General features: G+C 37.4%; 1 protein-coding gene and 1 pseudogene across 2 annotated transcripts in view; one reads left to right on the top strand and one right to left on the bottom strand.

The window, feature by feature from the left end:
* The window catches only part of MOB1B (MOB kinase activator 1B), a 54,021-nt gene that overhangs the window by 14,601 nt on the left and 12,613 nt on the right, over window positions 1–26,807 (bottom strand). For both annotated transcript variants that reach the window (XR_003428843.1, XM_027087502.1), the window contains exon 2: window positions 2,631–2,797. Coding sequence is in view for 1 of the 2 variants with exons in the window: in XM_027087502.1 (XP_026943303.1) it covers window positions 2,631–2,797 (167 nt within the window). In the remaining variant the exon portion in view is untranslated. The remainder of the gene's footprint in view (window positions 1–2,630; window positions 2,798–26,807) is intronic.
* Window positions 15,771–16,416, top strand: LOC113609850 (39S ribosomal protein L20, mitochondrial pseudogene; annotated as a pseudogene).

Below are 26,807 nucleotides of genomic sequence, written 5' to 3'. Positions count from 1 at the left end.
GACATTTCAATAGTACAGACACTCAGTTCTGATAATTGAGACAGAGAAAATACAGACAGAAAACAATGATCTGGTTTTATACTTAAAAGTCACAATCTCATGTAGTACAGAAGCTCTACACTACCTTCCTTAGATTTCTAAAATTAGAAAATGAGCTCTCAAACAAATGGTACAAAAAGGCACAAACAAGTGCCCAAAAAAAGGATGTACACATATATTGGAAACTTATTCTGAATATTTTCCTTAAAGTGTCATAGAACTATCTTATAGGTTAGATGACTCTCATCAATAAAGCAAACAAATCACTTTATCTCTTTAGTAACTAAACTCTCTGGGTCCAGGAGGATAACCATACTCTAATAATACTGCTCTTACAGAACTGCTGTCACAGTAAGGTTTTAAGACATCTCAGTAAAATACTTTAGGTTCCTAAAAGTTAGTGGGTGGCAGCTCAATTTATAAATCCCATGATATGTTTCAAATTACAATAAGATACTATCAAATATTACAATAAAAATACTGCTCTGTTTTTCCTTAATCAAAGCCTAGGCATTTAGTGTATATTTTCAATTCAATTTCATTTATTATAACTAGAGTCATATAAATTTCCTCCAGTTATAAAATTCTATTAATTTCTTCACCAATGCTGATAAACCTTCAATACTAAAAGTACCACTTTTGGGCTTCCCTGGTGGCACAGTGGTTAAGAATCCGCCTGCCAATACAGAGGACACAGGTTCAAGCCCTGGTCCAGGAAGATCCAACATGCCATTGAGCAACTAAGCCCATGCACCACAACTGCTGAGCCTGTGCTCTAGAGCCGGTGAGCCACAACCACTGAAGCCCGCGCGCCTAGAGCCTGTGCTCCTCAGCAAGAGAAGCCACCGCAATGAGAAGCCCATGCACCACAACGAAGAGTAGCCCCCTCTCTCTGCAACTAGAGGAAGCCCGCGCACAACAACGAAGACCCAACGCAGCCAAAAATAAATTAATAAATTAATTTTAAAAAAAGAAAGAGAGAAAAGAATCAAAATAAAATTTAAAAAAAATTTTTTTTTAAAGTACCACTTTTATTCCCCAACTTACTCTGGCTTAATTCCCAAGAATATATTTACTTTTTACTTATATTTTTTTCTTTCTAGAGGTTAAGAATATATCATAAACATATTTTACTAATTTCATAAGATCACTATTGAATTGTCTTTTTTTCTTTTTAAAGCGTAGTTTAGACAAATAACTAAGTATGCTACTGAAAGAGGCAATTTAGCATAGGGGTTAAAGCGCAGTCTCTGAAATTTTAGAGCTCTATATTTGAGCCCAGGCTCTAGCATTCAATAGCTGTATAACCTAAGCACATTACTACAATCTTTCTGTCTCAGCTTTCTTATCTATATACTGGGATAATAATAGTACCTACATCATGAGGTTGTAAAGATGAAATAAAATAATCCATGTAGAAGAAAATAAAAACAATAATTTGAAAAGATACATGTACCCCAATGTTCATAGCAGCATATGGAGGCTAATAGCCAAGATATGGAAGCAACCTAAGCGTCCATAAACAGATAAATGGATAATGGTGTGTGTGTGTGTGTGTATGTATATATACATATATATAAACACCACATCTTCTTTATCACACACACACACACACACACACACACACACACAGGAATATTACTCAGCCATAAAAAAGAATGAAATTTTACCATTTGCAACTACATGGATGGACCTGGAAGGTATTAATGCTTAAGTCAAACACAGAAAGACAAATACTGTATGATATCATTTACATGTGGGATCTAAAAAATAAAATGAATGAATATAACAAAACAGAAATAGACTCACAGATATAGAGAACAAACAAGTAGTTACCAGTGGGGAGAGAGAATGGAGGAGGAGCAAGACAGAGGTAGGGGATTAAGAGGTACAAATCAGCAAGTATCAAATAAATAAGCCACAAAGGTACAACACAGGGAAATATAGCCATTATATTGTAATAACTTTATTTTGTTATTTTTTTGGCAGTATGCGGGCCTCTCACTGTTGTGGCCTCTCCCGTTGTGGAGCACAGGCTCCGGACGCACAGGCTCAGCGGCCATGGCTCACGGGCCCAGCCGCTCTGCGGCATGTGGGATCTTCCCAGACTGGGGCACGAACCCGTGTCCCCTGCATCGGCAGGCGGACTCTCAAGAGGACTCTCAAGCCCCCTTGTAATAACTTTAAATGGAGTATAATCTAAAAATATTGAATCACTATGTTATATATCTGAAACTAATACCATAAATCAAATAAACTTCAATAAAATAAATAAATAAAAATAATTCATGTAGAAAGAATAGCAGAGTGTCACAGTGTTCCATAAACATTAATTGCTGCTATCATTATCATTTTTTCCAATGAAGATGGTAAATCTATGCTTTGTATTACATGGTAACAGGAGATAAGAATTTCATGTAATTCCATATTCAGAAATAAAATACCATAAAGGTTAAAGTAAATTGAGGTACCACTATCTTGTGGTATTAGGTTGCTAACTAAATCCTAGAATAGAGAGCACCCCAACACTCACCTACAGTGAGGCTACTAACCTAATTTACAGTCTACTGAGAAACAGAAAGGCTACTTACTGTTCACTGCAACCCACTCATTTAGATCTTCCCCCTCAGGAAGCATGACAGCCATCCGGAGGTTTCCACTGCCCAGTGTGGCCTCTGCATGCTTTAAGAGCTCATACTGGTGAGAACCCTCTGGTATGTTCTTCTTTGGTTTAAACGTTTTAGAGGAGCGACTACCACTATGAATAGAAAAGAAGAAAAAGGCACATCAGTGTTTAAGGCATGACTTTCAATAGAGTCTACTATACTATATTACTGCATAAAATAACAGCAGTGATCCTAAAAGTCCACAAATAAACAACCCTAAATTGTATCAGCTACATTAAATCCCGGCAACATCACTTTGTAACTACTGTGTTTGATTACCCAAAACTCCTACAAACCTTTTCTACATTCCCTACTGTAACTCCAAAGGAGAAAAAGAATTTTTAGCTATAACTAATCCAACTAACTAATCTAACAATAAATTACTGATTCAGTAATCTATAAAAACAAAAAAGTACTGGGGACTTCTCTGGTGGTCCAGTGGTTAAGACTCTGTGCTCCCAGTGTGGGGGCCTGGGTTTGATCCCTGGTCAGGGAACTAGATCCCACGTGCCGCAACTAAGAGCCCATGTGCCACAACTAAAGATCCCAAGGGCCGCAATGAAGATCCCACACGCCACAGCGAAGATCCTGTGTGCCACAACTAAGACCCGGTGAAGCCAAATAAATAAATAAATAAATATTTAAAACAAACAAAAAAAAGTACTTCTGTGATAATCTTCAGTCATTGTATTCCTTTTTACCCCTATTCTAAGTCTCTCATCCTAATACAAATAATTTGTTTCCTTTGTATAAAAACATAAAGATATAATTTTATATCAATAAAGCACAAAAATCCTAGAGCAAGAAAGAAAAGCTACATGTGCTTCTATCCAATTACAGGAAGCAACAGCAATCTTAATCCAGAATCCCAGGTATGCAGATAAGTAGCTAGACATTAATATGGTTGCTCAAATTTCTAAATGTGTGTATGTATACACAAAGAAACATATTTTTTAAATGAATCAATGGAAACTCATCTTAGAAATGGTTTTAAGAGTTTTTAAGAGACGGATTCTTCTGTTAATGCTGGCAAATGCTTTTTTTTCTTTAAAGAGATGTTCAAACGGATAGCCCCTTTTTTATATATAAATTTATTTATTTATTCACTCATTCATTCATTCATTCATTTATGGCTTCGTTGGGTCTTCGTTGCTGTGTGCAGGCTTTCTCTAGATGCAGAGAGCGGGGTCTACTCTTCGTTGCGGTGTGTGGGCTTCTCATTGAAGTGGCTTCTCTTGCCGCAGACCATGGGCTCTAGGCGCACGGGCTCACTAGTTGTGGCTCACGGGCTTAGTTGCCCCACGGCACGTGGGATCTTCCTGGACCAGGGCTTGAACCCTTGTGCCCTGCATCGGTAGGCAGATTCTTAACCACTGCGCCACCAAGGAAGCCCCAATGCTGGCAAATTCTTATCAAATTGTATTATATTCTAGTCATCCATTCTCAATACTCCCCTGCTCTTCTTATGAAAAGCAACAGATAGGGAAAGAATGAATTAGAAGAGGCTGGATAAGTAGGAATTATCTAAAGTTTAATGTTACTAAATTCATACTACCGTTAGCATTCAGACATTTGAACATACGAATTTGAAAATTAAATTCCAAAGAAAACAGATAAACAATAGTTATACTTTCCAAGCTCTCCAAAGCTTTTCACTTTTAACACCCTTCTCCCAAGCTTAGCCCCAAGATCTCTGCTTTTTTCCCCAAGATAAAGCAGTAGTTCTTAACCCTGGCTGCATTTTATAATCACCTGAGGAGTTTTCAAAAAATATTGAGAATCCTGAGAGAAACTAAGAATCTACTTACTAGTCAACCCAAATATCCAATTCAAATGACAGGTATTTTTCACTTTAAGATGATGGTATTCTCATTTACATGGAAGTCTCTCAGGTGTTTATTTAGAGTAAAGTGATGCTCCTCAACTCTAACCTTGGTCCCTCTCCCTGCCAGATATCTCTACTCAGCAGCCCAGGATCTCTTTACAAACACTAATCGGATGATGTTACTCCTCTGCTTAAAGCCATTCAGTGGCTTTCCACTGCACTCAGAGTAAACCCCAAAGTCAATATTAGACACAGGGTCCGGACCCACACTAGAGTGTGGAAACTCTTCTTCAGTTTAATCAGATAATGTGTTAAATGCCGAATTCTCTCCCAGCATCTCTAAAATGTGAAAACGTAGAAAAGGTCATTATGCTTACCAAGCTGGAAGCTTATTTCATTTTCCTGCTCCTTCTCATCCTTTACCAAAATTTAGTGTGAGAAATAAACTTCACCAATATTTTTTACAAAAAGTCATTTTACTCATTTATGTATGATTAACTACAAAAATAGCTCTCCTAACATCAATCTGGTGCATGTCTTCAGGCCTAGTGTTAAGTACATTCGCTTTAATTAGCCCACTGCTGAGACTGGTGCAGCAACTGAGGTGACAAGCTGCTCTGAAAAGGGCTGGCAGAGTACATGAGAACAACAAGGACATCAGCTGTGCTTGCATGCAGGAGGGTCAGAGCCTCCTCTGCTCCCCTAAACCACCTATTTATTCAACCACTGTCCCTTCAAGTTTTAGGTTTCCAAATGTTTTCTTGATTGATGACCCACCCAGAATTGGTCTTCCACAAAGCTAAGCAAATACACCTCAAAGACCTAATACTTGGGTAGAAAGAAAAAAAAAAATCTGAGTTTGATTTTGTAAAGGCCAGTTTTGACACTTACCAGCTGTGTCAAGCAAATTACCCAACTTTCTCGAGCCTATTTTTTCTTTAATAGTGAAAGCCTAGTAACAATAACAAAACATTACCACTACCTGTATCATAAAGAGCTGCAAAATGAGAAAATAATAAAGGTGAAAAAAGTTTCTAAAGCTGTAAAATGCGGTGCAAATGTTAGTATCCTTCCTTTTTCTGAACCAGAATGACTCATAGTAAAAAAAAGAAATGGTAGTGCAATGTACAAAGCTGTATTCAACCCCTATTCCCATCATTGTCTCCTAAGACTGGGGAAAATATAACCTTACTTTGGAAACAAATGCTCTTACACATCAAGTTCCAAACAGAATTTTTAAAATGGTTTTTGGTGCTATTCCCATGTCACGGTTCAGGTGATCTCAGAATAATCATGGGGCTGGGCGGGAAATCAAGAAAACAAGGCGCTAGTCCTCATTTTGCTATTTTCTCCTTATGTTACTTAGGAAACCACAAATTATCATCTGGGCTTCAATTTCTTTACTTTGTTTTTTGAAAGTCTGGAAAATAACTTTTTACAAAAGGGTATAATTTAGAGATGAGATAATGTTTATAAAATGTTTTTAGTTCCCTGAGGACTCCCTCCTCGGTTCCTCATTTCCATGTACATTCATACTTCCAAAATGCTTTCAAGTCCTCCATCAAATTCCCCTTCTTTCTGACCCTTCTGCTTTATTCAGGCAGAATAATTAAGCATTTCAGTATTCTGATTTTTTAAATGTTCTTTTTTAAAACTATATTCAGTTTTTCTTCAACTACCTGAAACTTCAACCAGGATGCACCCTACCCTGGAAGGGGTGGTGGTTCAATCCTGCTCCTTATTCCCATGTCAAAAGATTAAGAGAGTCCTCAAGTTCAAAAGTACAAGTACCAAAGCATGTACACAAAAATCCTCAACAATGAGTGCAAGTTCTTAAGGTAACAATGTATGTGGCCAAATGCAAATATGTCTCACATGACAGGTTAAGACATTTGATGCAAATATTCAAAACCATTTTCAATAACAGAAAGTATGTAGCCCTCCCACCCACCCCACCCCCTCAGAAGAAATTTCTGTATCAGAAGAATCTCAGAAGAAATATCTTGTGTATCCTTCCAGAGAGTCTATGTCTATACAAGCATAAGAATGACTGTGCCTGTTTTATACAGTTCTTGCATACTATAGTATACTAAATAATGTTTTTCACTTAATATATCCAGAATATTGTTGTGTATTAAGGTAGAAGTATATCTACTTTATTCTTTTTAAAGACCAAATAATATTTCCTTATATAGGTATATAATATTTTCAATCACCTACTGATAAACGTTTAGGTTGTTTCCAGTTATTTGTTACTTCAAACAATGCCACAGGGACTTCCCTCGTGGTCCAGTGGGTAAAACTCCACACTCCCAATGCACGGGGCCCAGGTTCAATCCCTGGTGGGGGAACTGGATCCCACATGCATGCCGCAACTAAGATCTCGTGTGCTGCAACTAAGACCCAGCGCAGCCAAAAATAAATAAATAAGTTTAAAAGAAAAACAAAACACTAAGATTCCAAGAGCGTTTTAAACTATAAAAAACAAAACAAAACAAAAAAACAATGCTGCAGTAAGTACCCTCATATTATGAAAGATAAATTCGTAGAGATAAAATTGCTGTGCTAAAGAGCACATACATTTTAAATTTTTATATAAGGTCTATTTTTTCCCCAAAAATAAGTTGTACCCTTTTAAAACCCATTAACAACGTATGAGAGTAGCTATATACTTTTTTGGTCTTCGAGCACAGGGATTCAATTGCTAGTTTCTCTTGTACAGCTCCCAACAGGGCATCATAACTGTGTGAGAGTTTAGAGCTTTCTGATTAGAATGTAAATGTGACTGACAATTCACAGCATTACCCTGAGGTCTTTTCTTTCCAAATAAACATCCAGGAGTCAGGTTTGTTTATTCTAGTCCTCTTACTCATATTTGAAGGACAATCAACTTCTAGAGCAAGACAGGATGGCTTGACAGGTAAATAACTGAGTCTAAAGGGAAAACTCTGAACACATATCCCTTATAATTAGTCATCCAATTTGATCACCTTTTGTAAATTTCAAAAGCATCATTTATTTCCTCTTTGAGTCCCTAAATAGATTAGTCCACACTGTGACACCTACATTTATTCTCATAAACCATTTCTTACTATCTCAACACAGTCACACTCATCATTACCCTCAATTTTAACCCTTTATTTATTGTTCAATCCAACTATCAACAAAATTGATATTTTCTAAGTTGGACTGCAGAATCGTAAGGCTGAAGGAATTGGGGGGGCAGATGTACAGAGAACTCAAAACAGGGGCACTGGTAAGGGTTAGAAGAATACAGATGTGTATATTTTGACACTGAAGAACATGTCCATATATTCAAAATTAGAAGTAAATTAACATCAACTTATTTGTGTCAATAACTCCATACCTTCAAAGTTAAGTGACTTACTCTGACCACCTAGCTAAATTAAATGGCAGAAGTGGGACTCAAAAACAGTCCATTATCTTCAAGTTACTTAACATTACTAAGCCTCAGCTTGGAATAATAACATCTAGCTTACTATTGAACCCTGTGGTAAGAACTCCACTAATATTAGCTCACTTTGTTCCACCTCTAGGTACCAACCTGATATTCACAACAGTAGCTCCTTCTATAGGTCTAAATCCAATACTAGAGATCAGATACTTGATAAATACTTGTTAATTGATAGTTCCAGTCAACTTCAGGCTGAGAACTCCTACACTAGGATAGTAATGATGATAATTAATATTAACTAATATTTACTGCAGGCCTTGTACTCTTAAGTATTTTACATGCAATATCCCATTTAATCTTCATAACTCTATGATGTACATGCTATACTTTATTTTACAGGTAACAAAACTGAGACTTAAAGTACTTAAATAATTTGCTCAAGCTTATAATATTGGTAAAGTAGGAGCCAGAATTTAAATCTAGGATTTAAATATTTAAAGCCCATTCTTTTATCCACTAGCCAACACTACATGATGCTTACCTTTATTTTCTATCCAATTATTTCTATTTTCTTCCTCTATCACCAAAGTTTAATCAAGTCACTTATGAAACAACACAAGGCTAATTTGTCCTGAAAGTGTCATTAGTAGGTACATTTTTAAAAACAATCTACAAAGTACCTAATTCCATTTCCTCTCTTCACACCTCTTCTGATTTATATGAATATTTACTACTGCCATTAAGGAAAAATACAATTTCACGAGAGAGTAATTTCCCCTAAAAGGTTGCCAAACACATCTGTACTTTCAGAAACACACATATGCACCAGTAAAAAATGTTAGAAACTGTCAAAATCAAGTAGAATGGGTTCTAGACATAATAAAGTCAAAGGCTAAAGGCTAAAAGCTATGAGTACCAAAAATACAATCTTGATTCAGAAAGTCAGCAATCTGAACAGACATATCTATAAATACATTTCTACCTTACATCCTTTTAAAATCACTAATCACTGGTGGTGCTGTTGCTGTTATTGTTAATGTTACGAGAGTAAAAAAAAAAAAGAAACCCTCAATATTTCTGGAAAGCAAGAAAGAAGGCTAAGAGAAGATCAGAAATTGAGGAAATCTGGTAAGATTAAAAAGTTGATGAGATACAGTGACAGTGAAAGTCTGAAAAAAACCTAGCCTAGAACGTGCCCAGTAGAAGACTCAATGAACATGCCCAGTAGAAGACTTACCTTCTTAGTGAACGTAAGAGTGGCTCCCACTGTGCTTCAAGCTCAGAATCTGGACTACAGGAAAGTGAAAGGACTGTAAGAGACTCTTCAGGAATTATACAGGACTGTGATTCAGAGTCTCTGAGCAAGTGAATCCCAATACCCTCCTCTGCTGACCTTTTTCTGAGCAGTAGGCAAGTGGCAGCAGGTATTTAACATTAGGCTAAAGCTCAGTGCTTTCAGGACGAGCAGGTTCCTCTGTAGGCAATTTACTAAAATTAAAAATTCTCTTCTGTGAAAGACACTGTAAGGCACACAGACTAGGAGAAAATCTTTGCAAACCATATATCTGATAAAGCACTTGTATCCAAAACATACAAAAAGTTCTTAAAATTCAACAATAAGAAAACAACCCAAGGAAGAAATGGGCAAAAGATATGAACAAACCCCACCACAAAAGATAAACAGATGGCAAATAAACATATGAAAAGACAGTCAACATCATTTGTCATCAGGGACTTGCAAACTTAAACGAGATACCATTACACACCTATTAAAGTGGCTACAAGCCAAAAAACTGACAATACCAAAAGCTGGTGAGGATGCAGAGCAACATTCATTGTTGGTAGGAATGCAAAATGACACAGCCACTTTGGAAGACAGTTTGGCAATTTGCTACAAAGCTAAACAGAATCTTTCCATACAACCTAGCAAACCCACTCAGGTATTTACCCAATTGAGCTGAAAACCTATGTCCACCCAAAAACCTGCCTGTGAGTGTTTATAGCAACTTCGATCATAGTCGCAGAAGTGGGAAGCAACCAAGATGCCTTTCAATAGGTGAATCAATAAACTGTGGTACATCCATAAAATGGAATATTATGATCAGAGATTAAAAAGAGACAAGCTATGAAGCCACAAAAAAATAAAAAACAAAACCATGAAGAAGCCTTAATTGAATATTGTTAAGTGAAGAAAGTCAGACTGAAAAGGCTACATAGTGTATGATTCCAAATACAAGGCACTCTGGAAAAGCTTTAGAAACAGTAAAATAATCAGTGCTTGCCAGGGGGTCAGGGGAGGGGAGGAGAGATGATTAGGTATATTACCAAGAAAACTGAAATTTATGTCCACAAAAACTTGTATATTAATGTACACAGCACCATTATTCATAAGAGCCAAAAAGTGTGAGCAGCCCAGAAGTCCATCAACTGATGCATAGATAAATAAAATATGGTATATTCATACAATGGAATATTATTCATCCATAAAAAAAGAATTAAGTACTGATAACATGTTATAACATGGGTGAATCTTGACAATATTATTATGCTGAGAAAAAAATTCAGACACAAAATATGAAGTATCACACTTTTTATGATTCCATTCATATGAAATGTCCAGAATAGACAAATCCATTGAGACAGAAAGGAGACTAGTGGTTGCCAAGGGCTGGAGAAGAAGAAATAGAGAATGACTACTAATGATACAAAGGTTTCTGTTGGGTGTGATAAAAATATTCTGGAATTAGTTGTGATGGTTGCACAACTTTGTGAATATACTAAATCCACTGAATTGTATACTTTTTTTTTGGCTGCAACACGCAGCATGTGGGATCTTAGCTCCCCAACCAGGGATTGAACCTGTGCCCCCTGTAGTGGAAGTGCAGAGTCTTAACCATTGGACCACCAGAGAAGTCCTGGACTGTATACTTTTAAGGAAGAATTTTATAGTATGTGAATAACAGCTCAACTTTTTTAAATGTTTAAAGAAAAACCTTTACTATTAAAAAAAAAGGAGCCTCCCAATAACATTCCTCACCAGTTCAATAAGTCAGTTTCTTTCATCCATTCATTCACTCTTGCATTCCTTCATCCAACTAGCATATTCTGACCACCTACTATATTCTAGGTAGCACTGTTCTAAGCCCTGAACAAGAGAATCTCTACTTTCATGGTGGGGAGAGGAGGTAGAAGAAAAAGTAAAACCAACAAAACACTACTGGGTAGTGGTAAGTGCTATGATGTAAATAACAGAATGATGTGACAAATAATGTAATGTGACAAGGCACTATATTAGGTTAGATAGTTAGAGAAGGCCTCCCTAAGGCCAGAAAGACAAGAAGAAAGAATCAGCCATGGAACGATCTGGGGAAGAAGGAAGAGCATTCCACACTTATAGGATAAACTAGCACAAAAGTGACTTTTTCAAGGAAGAGGGGTTAAGAAGGTAATGGTGATGAAGGCAGCATGAATGATGGCAACAGTGGTATAAGAAATCAGAGTCTTGTAGAACCACACTAGCTAAGACTTTAAAGATCAAAGTATGGAATTTAGATTATCATTTTAAGTATAAATGTGAAGACTTTGCAGATTAAAAAAAAATGGAAGTATAACATGACAATTTAATGGTCTAAAAAAGATCATTCTAGTTGCCATGTAGAGAATGGACTGGGAGGAGGGCAAAAGTAGAAACAGAGAAGCCAGTTACGAAACTACAAAGAAGAAAGAATGAAAGAATGATCGCTTGGACAAACAGGGACAGAAAGATGAAGCCAGATTCCAATATTTGTAGGTAGAACCAACAGGACTCACTTTGGATTTCAGAATTTGTGGAGAGTGGTGAAGAAAAGACCATCAAGAAAGACTCCTAGGTTTTTAGTATCAAGCAGGTAGAAAATGAGCCATTTATTGAGATAGGTCTGGGAAGATGGATTTTGCACAAATTGAGATACCTATTAGACATCCAAATGGTTAAGTTAGGCAGGCAATTGTACCTACACGTCTCAGGTTCAGAGGAAAAATAAGATTGAAGGTAACTAATACTCTTGGCATTCTCACTGGTTAGCACAGTGCCAAAAGATGCACTAGTATATTATTAAAACAAGTATTTTATAAGCTATGAGAAGTCCTATAGTAAAGGAAAGTGCTTATGGTTTAGCTCAGGGCTTCCCAAACATCTTTAGTCATGGAAACTTTTCTTCCACATGTTAACATCTTGCTCCTTAACACACATTAGGGATCATTGCACAAGTATATTAAACTGCTAACTGCGTTACCTCTCAATTTTCAGCATATTCCTAACACTTCAATTGTATAAAGTGTAACTCCATGACTTCATGCAGCAACAGGTAGAGGGTTGGTCAATTCGCTATTTATTTAATACCCCATAAAATTTTATAACCTAATCCTTAGAAAATAAAAAGCACTTCACAAGCAAAGGCCAATTAGTTTCTACATCTGTGAAGTTATGTGAGGCATAATTTTAGCTATAGATGAAGACACTAAAGTTTAATCACTCATCTCCAATCACACTCTGAGCTTCTAAGTTGTATACAGACTGCAATTTCCTTTGTCCAGAACTGAATTCATTATTCAGTAAATAGGTACTAAAACCACAGGAGATTTTAGGAAGTGCCCATAGTTGAATATCTAGGTGATTTCCATGCAACAACAGTAACTGCATTTTCTGAATCCTCTACAATGCGCTGGACTGTTAGAAGGAAGAAACCAAAACTTGCATATGCAAAGCTCAGAATGAGCATCAACCTGCAACTGAGTTGGCAGTAATTCCAAATATACTGATATTCCAACCAAGAAACACCCAGGGAGCTTGAACATCACTTCTTTTATAAAAACTTTTCCTAACCTTCCATGAAAACCTCTCCATCCTCTCTTCTGTCTCCTTGTAGCTTAAAACACCTGTAACACATCTATGTGTTTGTTCTCTTTCAGATACCTCTTTTGAATAGGAGGCTGTGGCCTCTTCATTTTTGTAACTACACTGCTCAATGTGGTATCTGGGATACAGAATAGGAAAGGGCAAAGGATTTGGAGTAAAGACCCAGTTTCAGATCCTGTCTTCATAACTTACTAGCTGTGAAATCTTAGATAAATCATATAACTTCTCCAAGCTACAACTAAACACTGGACATGACATCACCAATTTTGCAGGACCATTATGACAATTAAGTGAATGAATACATTTAAAGCAGCTTAATTTTTTAAAATAAGTTTTTACATTCTTTTTTTAACATTTATTTATTTTATTATTTTTTTGGCTGTGTCAGGTCTTAGCTGCAGCATGCGAGGTCTTCGTTGAGGCATGCGGGATCTTTCATTGCAGCATGCGGGTTCTTTGTTGCAGTGCCAGGCTTCTGTCTAGTTGTGGCGTGCGGGTTTTCTCTCTCTAGTTGTGACATGCAGGCTCCAGGGTGCATGGGCTCTGCAGTTGTGGAGCGTGGGCTCCAAAGCACATGGGCTCTGTACTTCGCGGCATGAAGGCTCTCTAGTTGTGGTGCAGGAACTCAGTAGTTATGGCGCGTGGGCTTAGTTGCTCCATGGCATGTGGGATCTTAGTTCCCCGACCAGGAATCGAACCCGCGTCCCCTGCATTGGAAGGCGGATCCTTTACCACTGGACCACCAGGGAAGCCCCTAAAGCAGCTTAGTTTTAAGGTAGCTCTCACACAGCAAATGCGCAGTATAGGAAATGACAGCTTAAAAATGCTCAATGAATGAAGGACTATATGTATATGCATTTATACGTATACACATACACACACATATAGATAATCATCACTTTATCCCTGTATTAGTCCATTCAGTCTACTATAACAAAATGCCACAGACTGGGTGGCTTATAAACAACAAAAATTTATTTCTCACAGTTTTGGTGGCCAGAAGTCCAAGATCAAGGTGTCAGCATTGTCAGGCCCTCTTCCGGGTTTCTGACTGGCCACTTCTCACTACCTCCTCATATGGTGGAAGGGATTAGGGAGCTCTACGAGATCTTTTTCCTAAGGGCACTAACCCCAGTAATGAGGGTGGAACCCTGAAGACCTAATCACCTCTCAGAGGCCTCACCTCCTAAGACCATCACATTGCACATTAAGATTTCAACTTATGAATCTGGGCGGACACATTCAGACCATAGCAATCTCCCTGCCATACTTCTACTAATCCATAAAGGGTCAGATTAAAACAGTACCTCCTCATGCTTACTCGTTTTCATTTTTCTTTCTCTCTCTCACTAGACTGTGAGTTACTCAAGAATATGGATCATGTCTTGGTCATCCTTGAATGCCGAGAATCTAACAAAGAACCTGGGACATAACAGGTTTACTAATAAATGTTTATGATCTTAAATAATGATACTGAAAGGAGAGAAAAATCTTGTTCTTATTGCAAGGAGCAATTGTTCTCAGTATTAAAGAAAGGGATTGACCCATCATCTTTATTTGGTGCAACAAATCTAAAAGATTTTAAACTACAGCAAAAGAAGTAACAGATGGATTGGGGAGATTTCCTAACCCTGATACCAAAATTTCATTTTCAACCTTAGGCCCTTTAACTCCTAGAGGAAAACATAGGCAATACACTCTCTGACATAAATCACAGCAATATCTTTTTCGATCCATCTCCCAGAATAATGGAAATAAAAACAAAAATAAACAAGTGGGACCTAATTAAACTCAAAAGCTTTTGCACAGCAAAGGAAATCATAAACAAAATGAAAAGACACCCCACAGATTGGGAGAAAATATTTGCAAATGATGTGACCAACAAGGGATTAGTCTCCAAAATTTACAAACAGCTCATGAGGCTTAATACCATCAAAACAAACAACCCTATCAAATAATGGGCAGAAGACCTAAATAGACATTTCTCCAAAGAAGACATACAGATGGCCAAGAGGCACATGAAAAGATGTTAAACATCGCTGATTATCAGAGAAATGCAAATCAAAACTACAATGAGATATCACCTCACACCAGTCAAAATGGCTATTATCAAAAAATCCACACACAATAAATGCTGGAGAGGGTACGGAGAGAAGGGAACCCTTATACACTGTTGGTGGGAATGTAAATTGGTACAGCCACTATGGAGAACAGTATGGAAGTTCCTTAAAAAGCTAAAAATAGAGCTACCATATGACCCTGCAATCCCACTCCTGGGCATATATCCAGAGAAAAGCATGGCCCGAAAGGATACATGCACCCCAATGTTCATTGCAGCACTGTTTACAATAGCCAAGATATGGAAGCAACCTAAATGTCCTTCAACAGAGGAATGTATAAAGATGTGGTATATATATATACAATGGAATATCACTCAGCCCTTAAAAAGAATGAAATAATGTCATTTGCAGCAACATGGATGGACCAAGAGACTGTCATACTGAGTGAAGTAAGTCAGACAGAAAAAGACAAATACTGTATGATGTGGAATCTAAAAAGAAATGATACAAATGAACCTATTTACAAAACAGAAACAGACTCACAGACTTAGAGAATGAACTTATGGTTACCAGGGGGAAAAGATAAGGGGAAGGGATAGTCAGGAAGTTTGGGATCGACATGTACACACTACTATATTTAAAATGGATAACCAACAAGGACCTACTGTATAGCACAGGGAACTCTGCTCAATGTTATATGGCAGCCTGGATGGGAGGAGAGTTTGGGGGAGAAGGGATACATGCATATGTATGGCGGAGTCCCTTTGCTGTGCACCTGAAACTATCACAACATTGTTAATCGGCTATACTCCAATATAAACTAAAAAGTTAGCTGACCCGGAATCGCTGGGGAGGGGTGGCGGAGGCGCGGGCTGCTGGCGCCATGGTCTTCCTCACGGCGCAGCTCTGGCTGCGGAACCGCATCACCGACCGCTACTGGAGGGTCCAGGAGATGCTGAAGCACGCGCGGCACTTCCGGGGGAGGAAGAATCGGTGCTACCGGCTGGCCGTCAGGGCTGTGACGCGAGCGTTCGTGCAGTGCACCCGAGCCCGCAGGCTGAAGAAGAGGAACCTGTGGACGCTCTGGATCAGTCGAGTTACAGCTGCTTCCCAGGAACACGGCCTCAAGTACCCAGAATTCATCCTCAACTTGATTAAGTGCCAGGTGGAGCTCAACAGGAAAGTACTTGCAGATCTAGCCATCTACGAACCAAAGACTTTTAAATCTTTGGCTGCTTTGGCCAAAAGGAGGCGACAGGAAGGATTTGCTGCTGCCTTGGGGGATGGGAAGAAGCCCGAAGGCATTCTTTCCAGGGTGGCACAGCACCTCTGAGGGGGATGCTGACACCCACTGACTGCCCTTTGAGGCTGAGCATCTTAGGAAGTTTTTTTCTTCCCCCATGTGATGATTATACTAAAATAGGGACTAAGAGCTATTTGTCAACAATGAGTAAGTTTGACTTGCATTTGTGTTAATTTACATTTCAGTAACAGGCCTGAGAGAAAAGGCCTTATCTTGCCTCTTTTGGCACAGGTTCAGAAATCTCACATGGATTGTGTAAATAAAATTTGTGTGGAACGCAAAAAAAAAAAAAGTTAAATAAATAAATAGGTCAATCAAAGCAAGACATCTCAGTCAAAGCAAGCCTACTCCTCCCATTGGGGGAGGGGAGGTGGAGGGAGGAGGTAGCTCTTATTTTTCATTTTATATAGTTATTTGTAATAAATAAATAGGTTGCGGTTTCCTCCCATAGTTTAGAGCAATTTAACTTTACTTTAAAAACTAATAAGCACTTCCTTGTAGTAACAGGATTTTTTTTTTCCACCAAAGTAAAAGTGGAGAATTTCCCTGGCATCTATTTCAAAACCACAGCTCATCATAAACAGCGCAACAAAAGATCAAGTCTGCAGTCTTGGCAGTAATGGAACAATCTTTACATCAGGTACAGATCTCAAGTTAACAGTAGAGCAAAGATTCACCTACAACTCCTATAGTCCATCATTTGCCTGCAAATATGAAGCAGTAACACAATAGGTATCAACTCAGTGACACAGCAGTTTTACTGGTCTAAATGCTTTGAAATTAAACTTACAATAAAGCCAGCTTGACTAGGAAAAAAAAGACAAAGTTAAAATCAGATGGAGCCTACTCATCCTTATCTCATACACTTTTAACTGAACTTTCTTTTTTTTTACCAGTCATCCGTAGAGAATTAATTCAAGGGTCATTTTTCCTCAGGAAGCTTCACTGATATCCTAAGCTATGTTAAGGATGCCTCCTCCATGTTCATACAGAACACTAAAATGTGTCTCTATTTTACAATGCGCCATGAGATTCTCAAAGGCAAGGACTGTTTCAAGCCATCACTGCATCTCCAGAACCTAGCAGAAGGCCTAGGTCAGAACACATCCTCAACAAAAGTTTGTTGAGCTAAACTGATAAAGGACTCCAGGTCAAAAACGGTAAAGTAAAAGCAAACATTTTGACAACATTTGCTAAATTTATATTCTGAGCTTATACAAATAGGCCCAGTCATAATAGATACAGAAGCATAGTACATACTATACATGCATAGTTGTAGCTAAGTACATAAGATGGAAATACCTCCTGTAATGTTCTTAAAAATGTATACAATTTTTTCTTTACTGACCTTTTTACCTCTAGTTCTTAATCTATTTTGAGCCTCTGATAATCTGAAAGACATTATGAACCTTCTCTCTAGAGACATAATATTTTGCATACAGGAATTCAGGGAAGTGCTAAAACCTGCTCATACCCAGAAAAAGAACTCCTGCCCTAGTCTGTCTCCCTTCTCTCAGGCTACCATGAGAACATTCGTTTTCTCCTGAAATCTTCTAAGAGCTCCACATTTATTTTCTAATCCTTTAGATGTATTCTTTTGGATAAAAACACACAGATGTTAGGATGATAAGTATAGGTCTTTTAGTCAATTAAAAACATCTACAGTTTGTATTCTACGGTTTATTCTTTTTCTATTAAATAGTAACTCTAATAGAAAGCTTTGTTCATATTTATACAATAATTTATATTAAAGTTCAAAACCACGGCATTTATAAGAAAGTCAATGCATTAAATTAATAGTTTTAAGAAAAGAAGAAGCCCATGTTAATGCCTATAAAAACTGATAAAGTGTCCTGGAAAACAGGAAAAGCCATTTCTTTTATTACTGGAACTGGAGGAATATATTAGAAACATGAATACAAAAGTTATAAATCATTTTTCTCCTATAAATCTAATTTCAAGTGCAGCTAACTGGTTTTTGTTTGTTGCTTTTTTTTCTTTTTTTAATAAAACAGAGATAATTCCTGATTTGGAGATAAATTTTAACCAATGAATAATTCAGGTCAAAGGAATTAAAGTTTAAATGAGATTTGCTAAAGCACACTCTAGAAGCATAATCTGAATAATCTGGAGTACCAGTGAGGACTGATAATAAACAATAAATAAAAGCTCCTTGCAGCTCAAATTTACATTAATCTGTACTTTTGTAAAAATTAGAGTTATTGAACTCTGTTTGGTGGAAAAGGACTCTTAGACTCACTACGTGCTAATACATCACAGTAACAAAGAACTCAAAAAACATTAAGTAGTTTAACACAGTGATATAATTTCCTTTCTCTTAGAGACACCACAAAACTGTGGATGCTTAACAGAACATGGCAATAAAATGGATCAGTACCTATAAGAAGACTATTCTGAAGAGTGATGGTTAAAGACGGTGGGCTGAAAACACACATTAGCTTCCACTCCCTACTCAAAGTGATAATAAAGTGAATTTTTTAAAAAATCAATCCCATAAGGATAAAGAGAATAAAAGAGAAGAAAACAACAATTTTAGGAATTAGAAAGTAGATGAATAAATAACTGAATTAACAAACCTAAGGAAGGATTTCCCTGGTGGCGCAGTGGTTAAGAATCCGCCTGCCAATGCAGGGGACACGGGTTCGAGCCCTGGACCGGGAAGATCCCACATGCCGTGGAGCAACTAAGCCTGTGTGCCACAACTACTGAAGCCCGCAAGCCTAGAGCCTGTGTTCCACAACAAGAGAACCCACAGCAATGAGAAGCCTACGCAGTGCAATGAAGAGTATCCCCCAATCTCTGCAACTAGAGAAAGCCTGCGCACAGCAACGAAGACCCAATGCAGCCAAAAATAAATAAATTAATTAATTAATTAATTTTTAAAAACCCACACATATCTAAGGAAACTTAACCCTAAACTTGGAAGCAACCCAATTTATACAACAGATCCCATAAAAGATTCAGGAATCAGTACAAGTAGGATACTCTGGAAGTAGGACTGAAGATGGAACAAGACTTCCACAGTCTGTTTAAGGAGTTACACACCCAGACCCCCTCTGCAATCTACACAGTAGGCTTCTGTACTACCTCCCATCCTAAGAAAAGACTAGAAGCTAAAGGTTTATTCTATGAAGAGGGCAAAACAGAGAGGGTGTCTGCCTTGGCAGATACAGTCACAGGCACAGTTGTGGGCAGATGTACCATATTTAACACTGGGTGATTAGATGAGTTTAAAAAAATCAATGTTGAGACCCCTAGCCTTTTCCCCCAGCAGGATCCCCAGAACCTTGCAGTCGGGATAATAATCTCCAAGCGAAGACCAATTGTGCTTTTTTTTTTTTAGCAAATCTGACCACACCACATAAAGACCTAGAAAGTACTTTATCCTAGGGGTTCTTCAAGGTAACAGCCTAGCCATATCACCCTTCAGCAAATCCCACAGTTGACATGCCCACCACACACATGCACAGAGTTCCAATTCACTTTTCAGTTGTCCTACTTGTAAATAAAAGCAGAAAGCAAAAGGGTTACCAGGTCTTGAGGGAAGCCTCTAATGTGAAACAAGACATCAAAATAGACAGAAAAAAGCAACTAAAAGGATAAACAATGGCAAAGAATAAAAATGCCCCCCTAAAATTAATATACTCAGTGATAGGAAAAAAATATTGCTTCATGAAATGAGAAAGGAATACTATATATAAAAAAGAAAAGAAGACCCTTGAAATTTTTTTAAATGGTAGCAGAAATGAAAACCATAATAGAAAGAATAGAATATAAAACTGAAGTAATCTCTCGGAACGCAAAGCATAAAAAACAAAGAAAGAGATGTAAGAGAAAAATATCAAGGATCTGTCCAGGAGGCCCAGTATCCAAGTAATAAGAATTCCAGAAATGTATAACAGAAAAACAAGGAAATATTTTATCAAGAAAATACTTTATCAAGGAAATAAACCAGGAAATTTTCCCAGAATTGAAAATGCCTTTTTATTTATTTATTTTTAAATTCTTCTCAAGTCCTTCCTTCCTTCCTCCCTCCCTCCCCCCCTCCCTCCCTCCCCCACTCCCTCCCTCCCTCCCCCCATCCCTCCCTCCCTCCCCCTCCCTCCTTCCCTCCCCCTCCCTTCCCCTCTCTCTCTTTCTTTCTTAGCTTTAGCATGCATGTGGGATCTACTTCCCTGACCTGGGATGGAACCCGGGCCCCCTGCATTGGGAGTGCAGAGTCTTAACCACTGCACCACCAGGGAAGTCCCCAAAATGCCTTTTTTAGACTGAAAGAGAGACCACCAACTCAGTGGATGAAAATAGACCCACAACCAAAGATGCAATTATGAAATCTCAGAAAAAAGAGAACTTAAAATTGTCCAGAGGAAAAAACAAGTTTCATACAAAGTATCAGAAATCAGAAAGGCATCTGGACTTCTCAATAACAAGTAGAACACCTCATCCATATAAATTAAAATTAAAATTCTGTGGGAAAATTTACAGCCTAGAACTTGATACATTGACATAACATCAAGCAAGTATGAAGGTAGAATATATTTCTAGACACATGAGGTCTCAAAATATTAACATTCCACTTACTGTTTTTAGTTAGCTTTTAGACAGTATGCCCCAAATAAGGGAGTAAACCAAGAGACAGGATGTGAGACCCAAGAAAAGAAGAAATCCAACCAAAAACCATGCAAAGGGAATCCCCAGAATGAAGGTGAAGGTAGATTCCAAAAATAACAGCTACACAACAAGATTAAGAAGATAAAGTGAGAGAATCTGAATGTATTTGAAGGTTAACTGAGGGAATGTTTGGGGATTAAAAAAAGTATTGACTACACAGAAAATAAAACAAAAAATTTCCAGAAACACATAAAGTTGTTCAGGAAAGGAAAAATAAAATTACAGTACATATACTTGGCTCAACTGTCAACAGTGTTTATATAGTATTAACTGCTATACTGAGAAGCAGGCAGGATGGGATGTGTGTGTGTATATATATATGGTATGGGAGGGGGTGATAGTCTCTTCTTCCATAATAAGAATTCAATAGTTAATGCCTAGAAATGAAAAAATCAATATGTAACAAGATAAACTAGTTAGAGATAAGAAATTAAAAATCAGGTAAAAGAGCTCAAATGGCTGTAACTAGAAGCAAGAAAAGACAGATTGTTTTTATGACAAGCTTTATAAAACTATTTGACTCTAAATCATGTACATGTATAATACTGACAAAAAATAAAACTAAAACTTAAAAAGTTTGAAAGCTTAATAAAAAAGTTTGAATGTTTACCAAAACATGGCAATAAAATTGGGTTATTTACAGAAATGTTAATGAACTGCTCTATCTTTAAAATCTAAACATACTGTGCAATATATTTCTGACCCCAGTATTATTTACAGTATACTATGGATAAGTAAGTATACAGTATACTATGGATAAATCACCTATATATATGCAGACTTGTCCTAATGGTTTATTAGCTGGTTTATTAGCTGGTGGCTGCTATTGCTATCATCCTTAACTCTATAATCAAAATTGTTTCAAAAACATACATTCACCTTAGAAACTTGCCAGATTCAATCAGTTTGATATACCAATGGTCCCTGAGGAAACCAAAAGCCATCAGTTAAATACACATCAAGTTGAAATTTGTAAAAGTAGCATGCAGCACAGCGTAGTGGGAAAACACCGATGCTGACTGAACCTAGGGCCCTGGAATCACAGAGTACCTCTACTACTTGAGAGACCTTGACCTGATTACTTAGCCTCTCTGGAGACTTATCTGCCTCATCTGAAAATGAAGAAAGCATTATGCTGCAGAGTTGTTTCAAGGATTAGAAACCAGTAAGTAAAATACTACTGCAATGCCTGGCACAAGGCTCAATAAAAGCCATCTACCGTTATTGTTTAACTTGAGCATTATCTACCTCATAAGGAATAGGAGAAACCTTGATTTTACCGTTGCGTACTCTAGGCTGGAATCCCTAATTTGCCTTGTATTAGCTGGGTGACTTTGGGTAAGTTACTTAATCGCTCTGATTGCAAAAAAGAGAAATCATATCACCTACCGTGTGGGATGGTTCTGAAAACCAAATGATATGTATAGAAATACAGAGAATAAGCTGGTGCACAATCAGTGCTCAATAATTGATACCAGTTAAATATATCTGTACCATCTCTTTATCCTTTATCCTTCATAGTGAAGGTCCATCATAGACATAAGCTTTGTTATAGCTACACACTGTCCGGGCCTCTCACTGCTGTGGCCTCTCCCGTTGCGGAGCACAGGCTCCGGACACGCAGGCTCAGCGGTCATGGCTCACGGGCCCAGCCGCTCCGCGGCACGTGGGATCCTCCCGGACGGAGGCACGAACCCGTGTCCCCTGCATCGGCAGGTGGACTCTCAACCACTGCGCCATCAGCGAAGCCCCATACTGTCCTTTTTTAATAAGCAATTGTAGAAAGTGTGAAGTCATGTAATGTCAAAAAATACAACTAAAATAGTAAGACACTTGGAATTCTTGGTATAATCAAGATTAGTCTCATTAGAATTTGTTTATATAACTAAGTGTAGCCTTGGAAAATCACAAGATCCCAGAGTCTCAACTGGTTCATCTAAAAATAAGAGGTTGGAACAAAATCTTCTCTATTCCTAAAAATCACTAAATGTAAATTATTTCTCCAGAGATTTAATCTCATTCTTACCAATCCCACAAGCCACCATAAATCTTTTCAAACACCATAAGGAAGAAACACTGAATGTTGTCAAATATAAAACTGTCTTTTTTAGAAATAAGAAAACAAGGCACAAAAGTACGATTTTACCCAACTTACACACTCCAGATCACAAGAATAACTGAATTCTTCTATAAAGGAACTGAGGGAAAATATTTCTTTTAATCAAGATTGTTTCATTCTCCCTTTCTGTTCAGAAGCAAGGATTTCCATATTTCAGACCACCAATGGTTTAAGCATGAGCTTATGGTGCCCAAGCATAGGACAAATCATGATACTTCTAAAGGAAGGCTAAAAACAAGAACGGCTGGTGGCTATCAGTGTGATGTCAAGAAAGTCCCTGTGAAAATAATACACAGATGCAGCCAAATCTGAGAATACACGGCAAAGAAAGGGCTGTATAAAACTCCAGGAAAGATACAAGTTAAAAAAAAAAAAAAAGGCCCTTTAATCCTAATACAGTCAACTGTAAAAGTGACATTTCACATTATCTGAGATTCAGTAATGCTCCCCAGTACCTGGAAAGGGCTTCATCTGTGACTATTTAAAAGTAAGAGAGAATAACACAAATGAGTGAAAAACATAAAAGAAGAGAAAAAAGTAAAAAACGCATAAAACTAAATGAAAAAATCTTCCCCTCTTCTCTCCAGTTTCTTTTTGAACTAAGTGAAATGTAAATATCAGAACTGCCATAAAAAGAACAAATTCATTAAGGCTAGCAGGGTTCCTCACACACACAAGTATGCAAAGTATTTACTGATAAAGTAATAGTGTTCTGAGTTTTTATAACACATAACTTACCCATGCTTATTATAGTTTGACCTGTAAGTGCTCAAAAACAACAAGCATATCATAAAGGCATATTCTTCAGATTCATAAGCAATTAGACACTACTATTCACTCAAAGTTTGGGGAAAAGATTCTCCACTTTGAAATAATCCAGAAAGAAAACCCCTGGTGAAGCTCTCTATCAAACTCCATGAGAAAGACAATAAATGTGTTGAGAGTAACCCGTGAAAAGCAGTTTTACATCTACCTCCAGAATCTATAGGTCATTTTTACAGCTCCAGGTACGTCATCTGCCTCCCAAACATGTTTATCATTTGCATTAAATTATCAGTTTCCTATCCACATTAAAATATCAGAAAGATAACTTAGAAACAAAAAATCCGATTGGAGTTAAATACCTCATTTTGTAAAATCCACCTCTACAGATAATCTGTGCCTATCTTGAAGAAAAGTAATATTTTCCTAGCAAGTTATTAAAGAATTTTAAAATTATATTCTACAGTTACTTTTCATGACTATTAATTTTTAAATTTCACTTATTAAAAAATTACATTCTCAATTTTAACATAAAAGATATAATTTTCCCCTTTTAAATTAAAAGAGAAAAAAGGATGATGACAATAAAAGCAAACACCCTAACTATGCAATTAGAAATAAAGGGAACATACAACTCAACAACAAAAAATCAAACAACCCAATCAAAAATGGGCAGAAGACTCAAACAGACATTTCTCCAAAGAAGATATACAGATGGCCAATACACACATGAAAAGATGCCCAACATCGCTAATTATTAGAGAAATGCAAACCAAAACTACAATGAGATACCACCTCACACAGGTCAGAATGGCCCACATTAAAAAGTCTACAAATAGCAAATGGTGGAGAGGGTGTGGAGAAAAGAGAACCCTCCTACACAGTTGGTAAGAATGTAAATTGGTGCAGCTTCTATGGAAAAGAGTACAGAGGTTCCTCAAAAAACTAAAAATATACTTGCCATATGATCCAGCAATCCCACTCCTGGGCATATATTTGGAGAAAACTATAATTCGAAAAGATACATGTACCCTAATGTTCACTGCAGCACTATTTACAATAGCCAAGACATGGAAACAACCTAAATGTCCATCAAAAGATGAATGGACAAAGAAAATATGGGGGGTGTGTGTGTGTGTGTACGTACACACACACACACACACACACACACAAAATGGAATACTACTCAGCCATAGAAAAGAATGAAATAATGCCATTTGTAGCAACATGCCTGGACCCAGAGATTATCATACTAAGTGAAGTAAGTCAGAAAGAGAAAGACAAATACAATATGATATCACTTGTATGTGGAATCTAAAATATGACACAAATGAACTTACTTACAAAACATAAACAGACTCACAGACATAGAAAACAAACTTATGCTTACCAAAGGGGGAAGCGGGTAGAGGAGTGATAAACTAAGGGTTTGGGATTAGCAGACACAAACTACTATATATAAAACGGATAAACAACAAGGTCCTACTGTATAGCACAGGGAACTATATTCAGTAACCTGTAATAAACCATAATGGAAAAGAATATGAAAAAGAATATATATATGTATAACTGAATCACTTTGCTGTATATCAGAAACTAACACAACACTGTAAATCAACTATACTTCAATTAAAAAAGAAAGGAAGAGGGACTTCCCTGGCGGTCCAGTGGTTAAGACTCCGTGCTTCCAATGCAGGGGGTGTGGGTTTGATCCCTGGTTTGGGAACTAAGATCCCACATCCTGCGTGGCGTGGCCAAAAAATTTACAAAAAAAAAAAAAGAGAGAAGGAAGGAAAAGAGAGAAAGAGGACAGAAATTCTTTGGAAGAATCTTTACTATTAACCTGTTTACTTGGTTATATGTACAGACATATTTACATATATATGTATATATTTATATATATTTACACATATACATATATATTTATATATATATATTTGAAGCCCAAGAAGCTCTCACAATTATTATTCCTAGCTGTGCGATGCTGGTGGAGATGCAGGGATATGAGCACTCACGTTCACTGCTACTGGAACACAATTTACAGTGGCAGGTAGGGAATGTGCCTGGCATATATCGATTCTTGAAAAAAGGGTAAAACAACAAGGTCTCTACAAAATTGTAAAATAAAGATCCAATAAATAGGTGTTCCAAATCTTTCTGTGCTCAACAGCCACCTATTTCTAGCTCCCCAAAAGTCTTTGGAAGGGAAAAATTAGAGCAGAATGAAGGGAATCACTCATATCTCCTCCACCTACCACCATGTAAATACTTGAAAATGTCACTGACTTCTTAAAAAAAATTTTTTTTACTTCTAATTTATCTCTCCCCGCACCTCCCCGCCCCATCCCCTTTGGTAAGCATAAGTTTGTTTTCTAAGTCTGTTGAGTCTATTTCTGTTTTGTAAATAATTCATTTGTATCATTTTTTTAGATTCCACATGTGATACCATATAAAAAAATTTGTATTACCAAGTATGTAATATATAACAGGCACTATGCTAGATGGCAGAGATTTAAAAATAATTTTTGAAACTGCTGCATCTTCAAAGAGGTCACATACTCTGATGAGGAAGAAAGGCCTGAAAACTGACAAGTACAATATCTTTTTGATACGAGCTATAATAAGGACTATGGAGGTCACTGAAATGGTACTGAACAAATTGGGAAGGGGACAGAGGTCAGGGAAAAAGATTTGGCTCCTGAACTAAAGAAATGGAGATGGGATGGAGAAGGGCTCCAGCCAGAACAACAGGATCAGCACTTAAAAAAGCAGGCAGAAGTGGGAAAAATGCATGTTGAAAGAAATGCAAATAAAATGGCTAAGCTCAGTGCAGGGAATACATGGAAGGAAGGAGCAGATGAGGCTGGAGTGTTAGCAAACACCATTATCATGTGGGCTCTCTATGCCTTGGGACTCTGCCAATCACTTCCAGCCCATTCTAATCCCTACCTGAGAAGCCCAAGTAAATTGCAGGAAGAAAGTGGGCCAAAGGATTCCAGCTGCCTGCTTTCCCTATCAAAAAACAAGAT

This window comes from Aethalodelphis obliquidens, unplaced genomic scaffold, assembly GCF_003676395.1.
Source record: "Aethalodelphis obliquidens isolate GAN/ISIS:26980383/991018 unplaced genomic scaffold, ASM367639v1 scaffold59, whole genome shotgun sequence".
In the NCBI taxonomy this organism is placed as follows: domain Eukaryota; kingdom Metazoa; phylum Chordata; class Mammalia; order Artiodactyla; family Delphinidae; genus Aethalodelphis; species Aethalodelphis obliquidens.
This window is presented reverse-complemented; position numbering and strand designations above follow the sequence as displayed.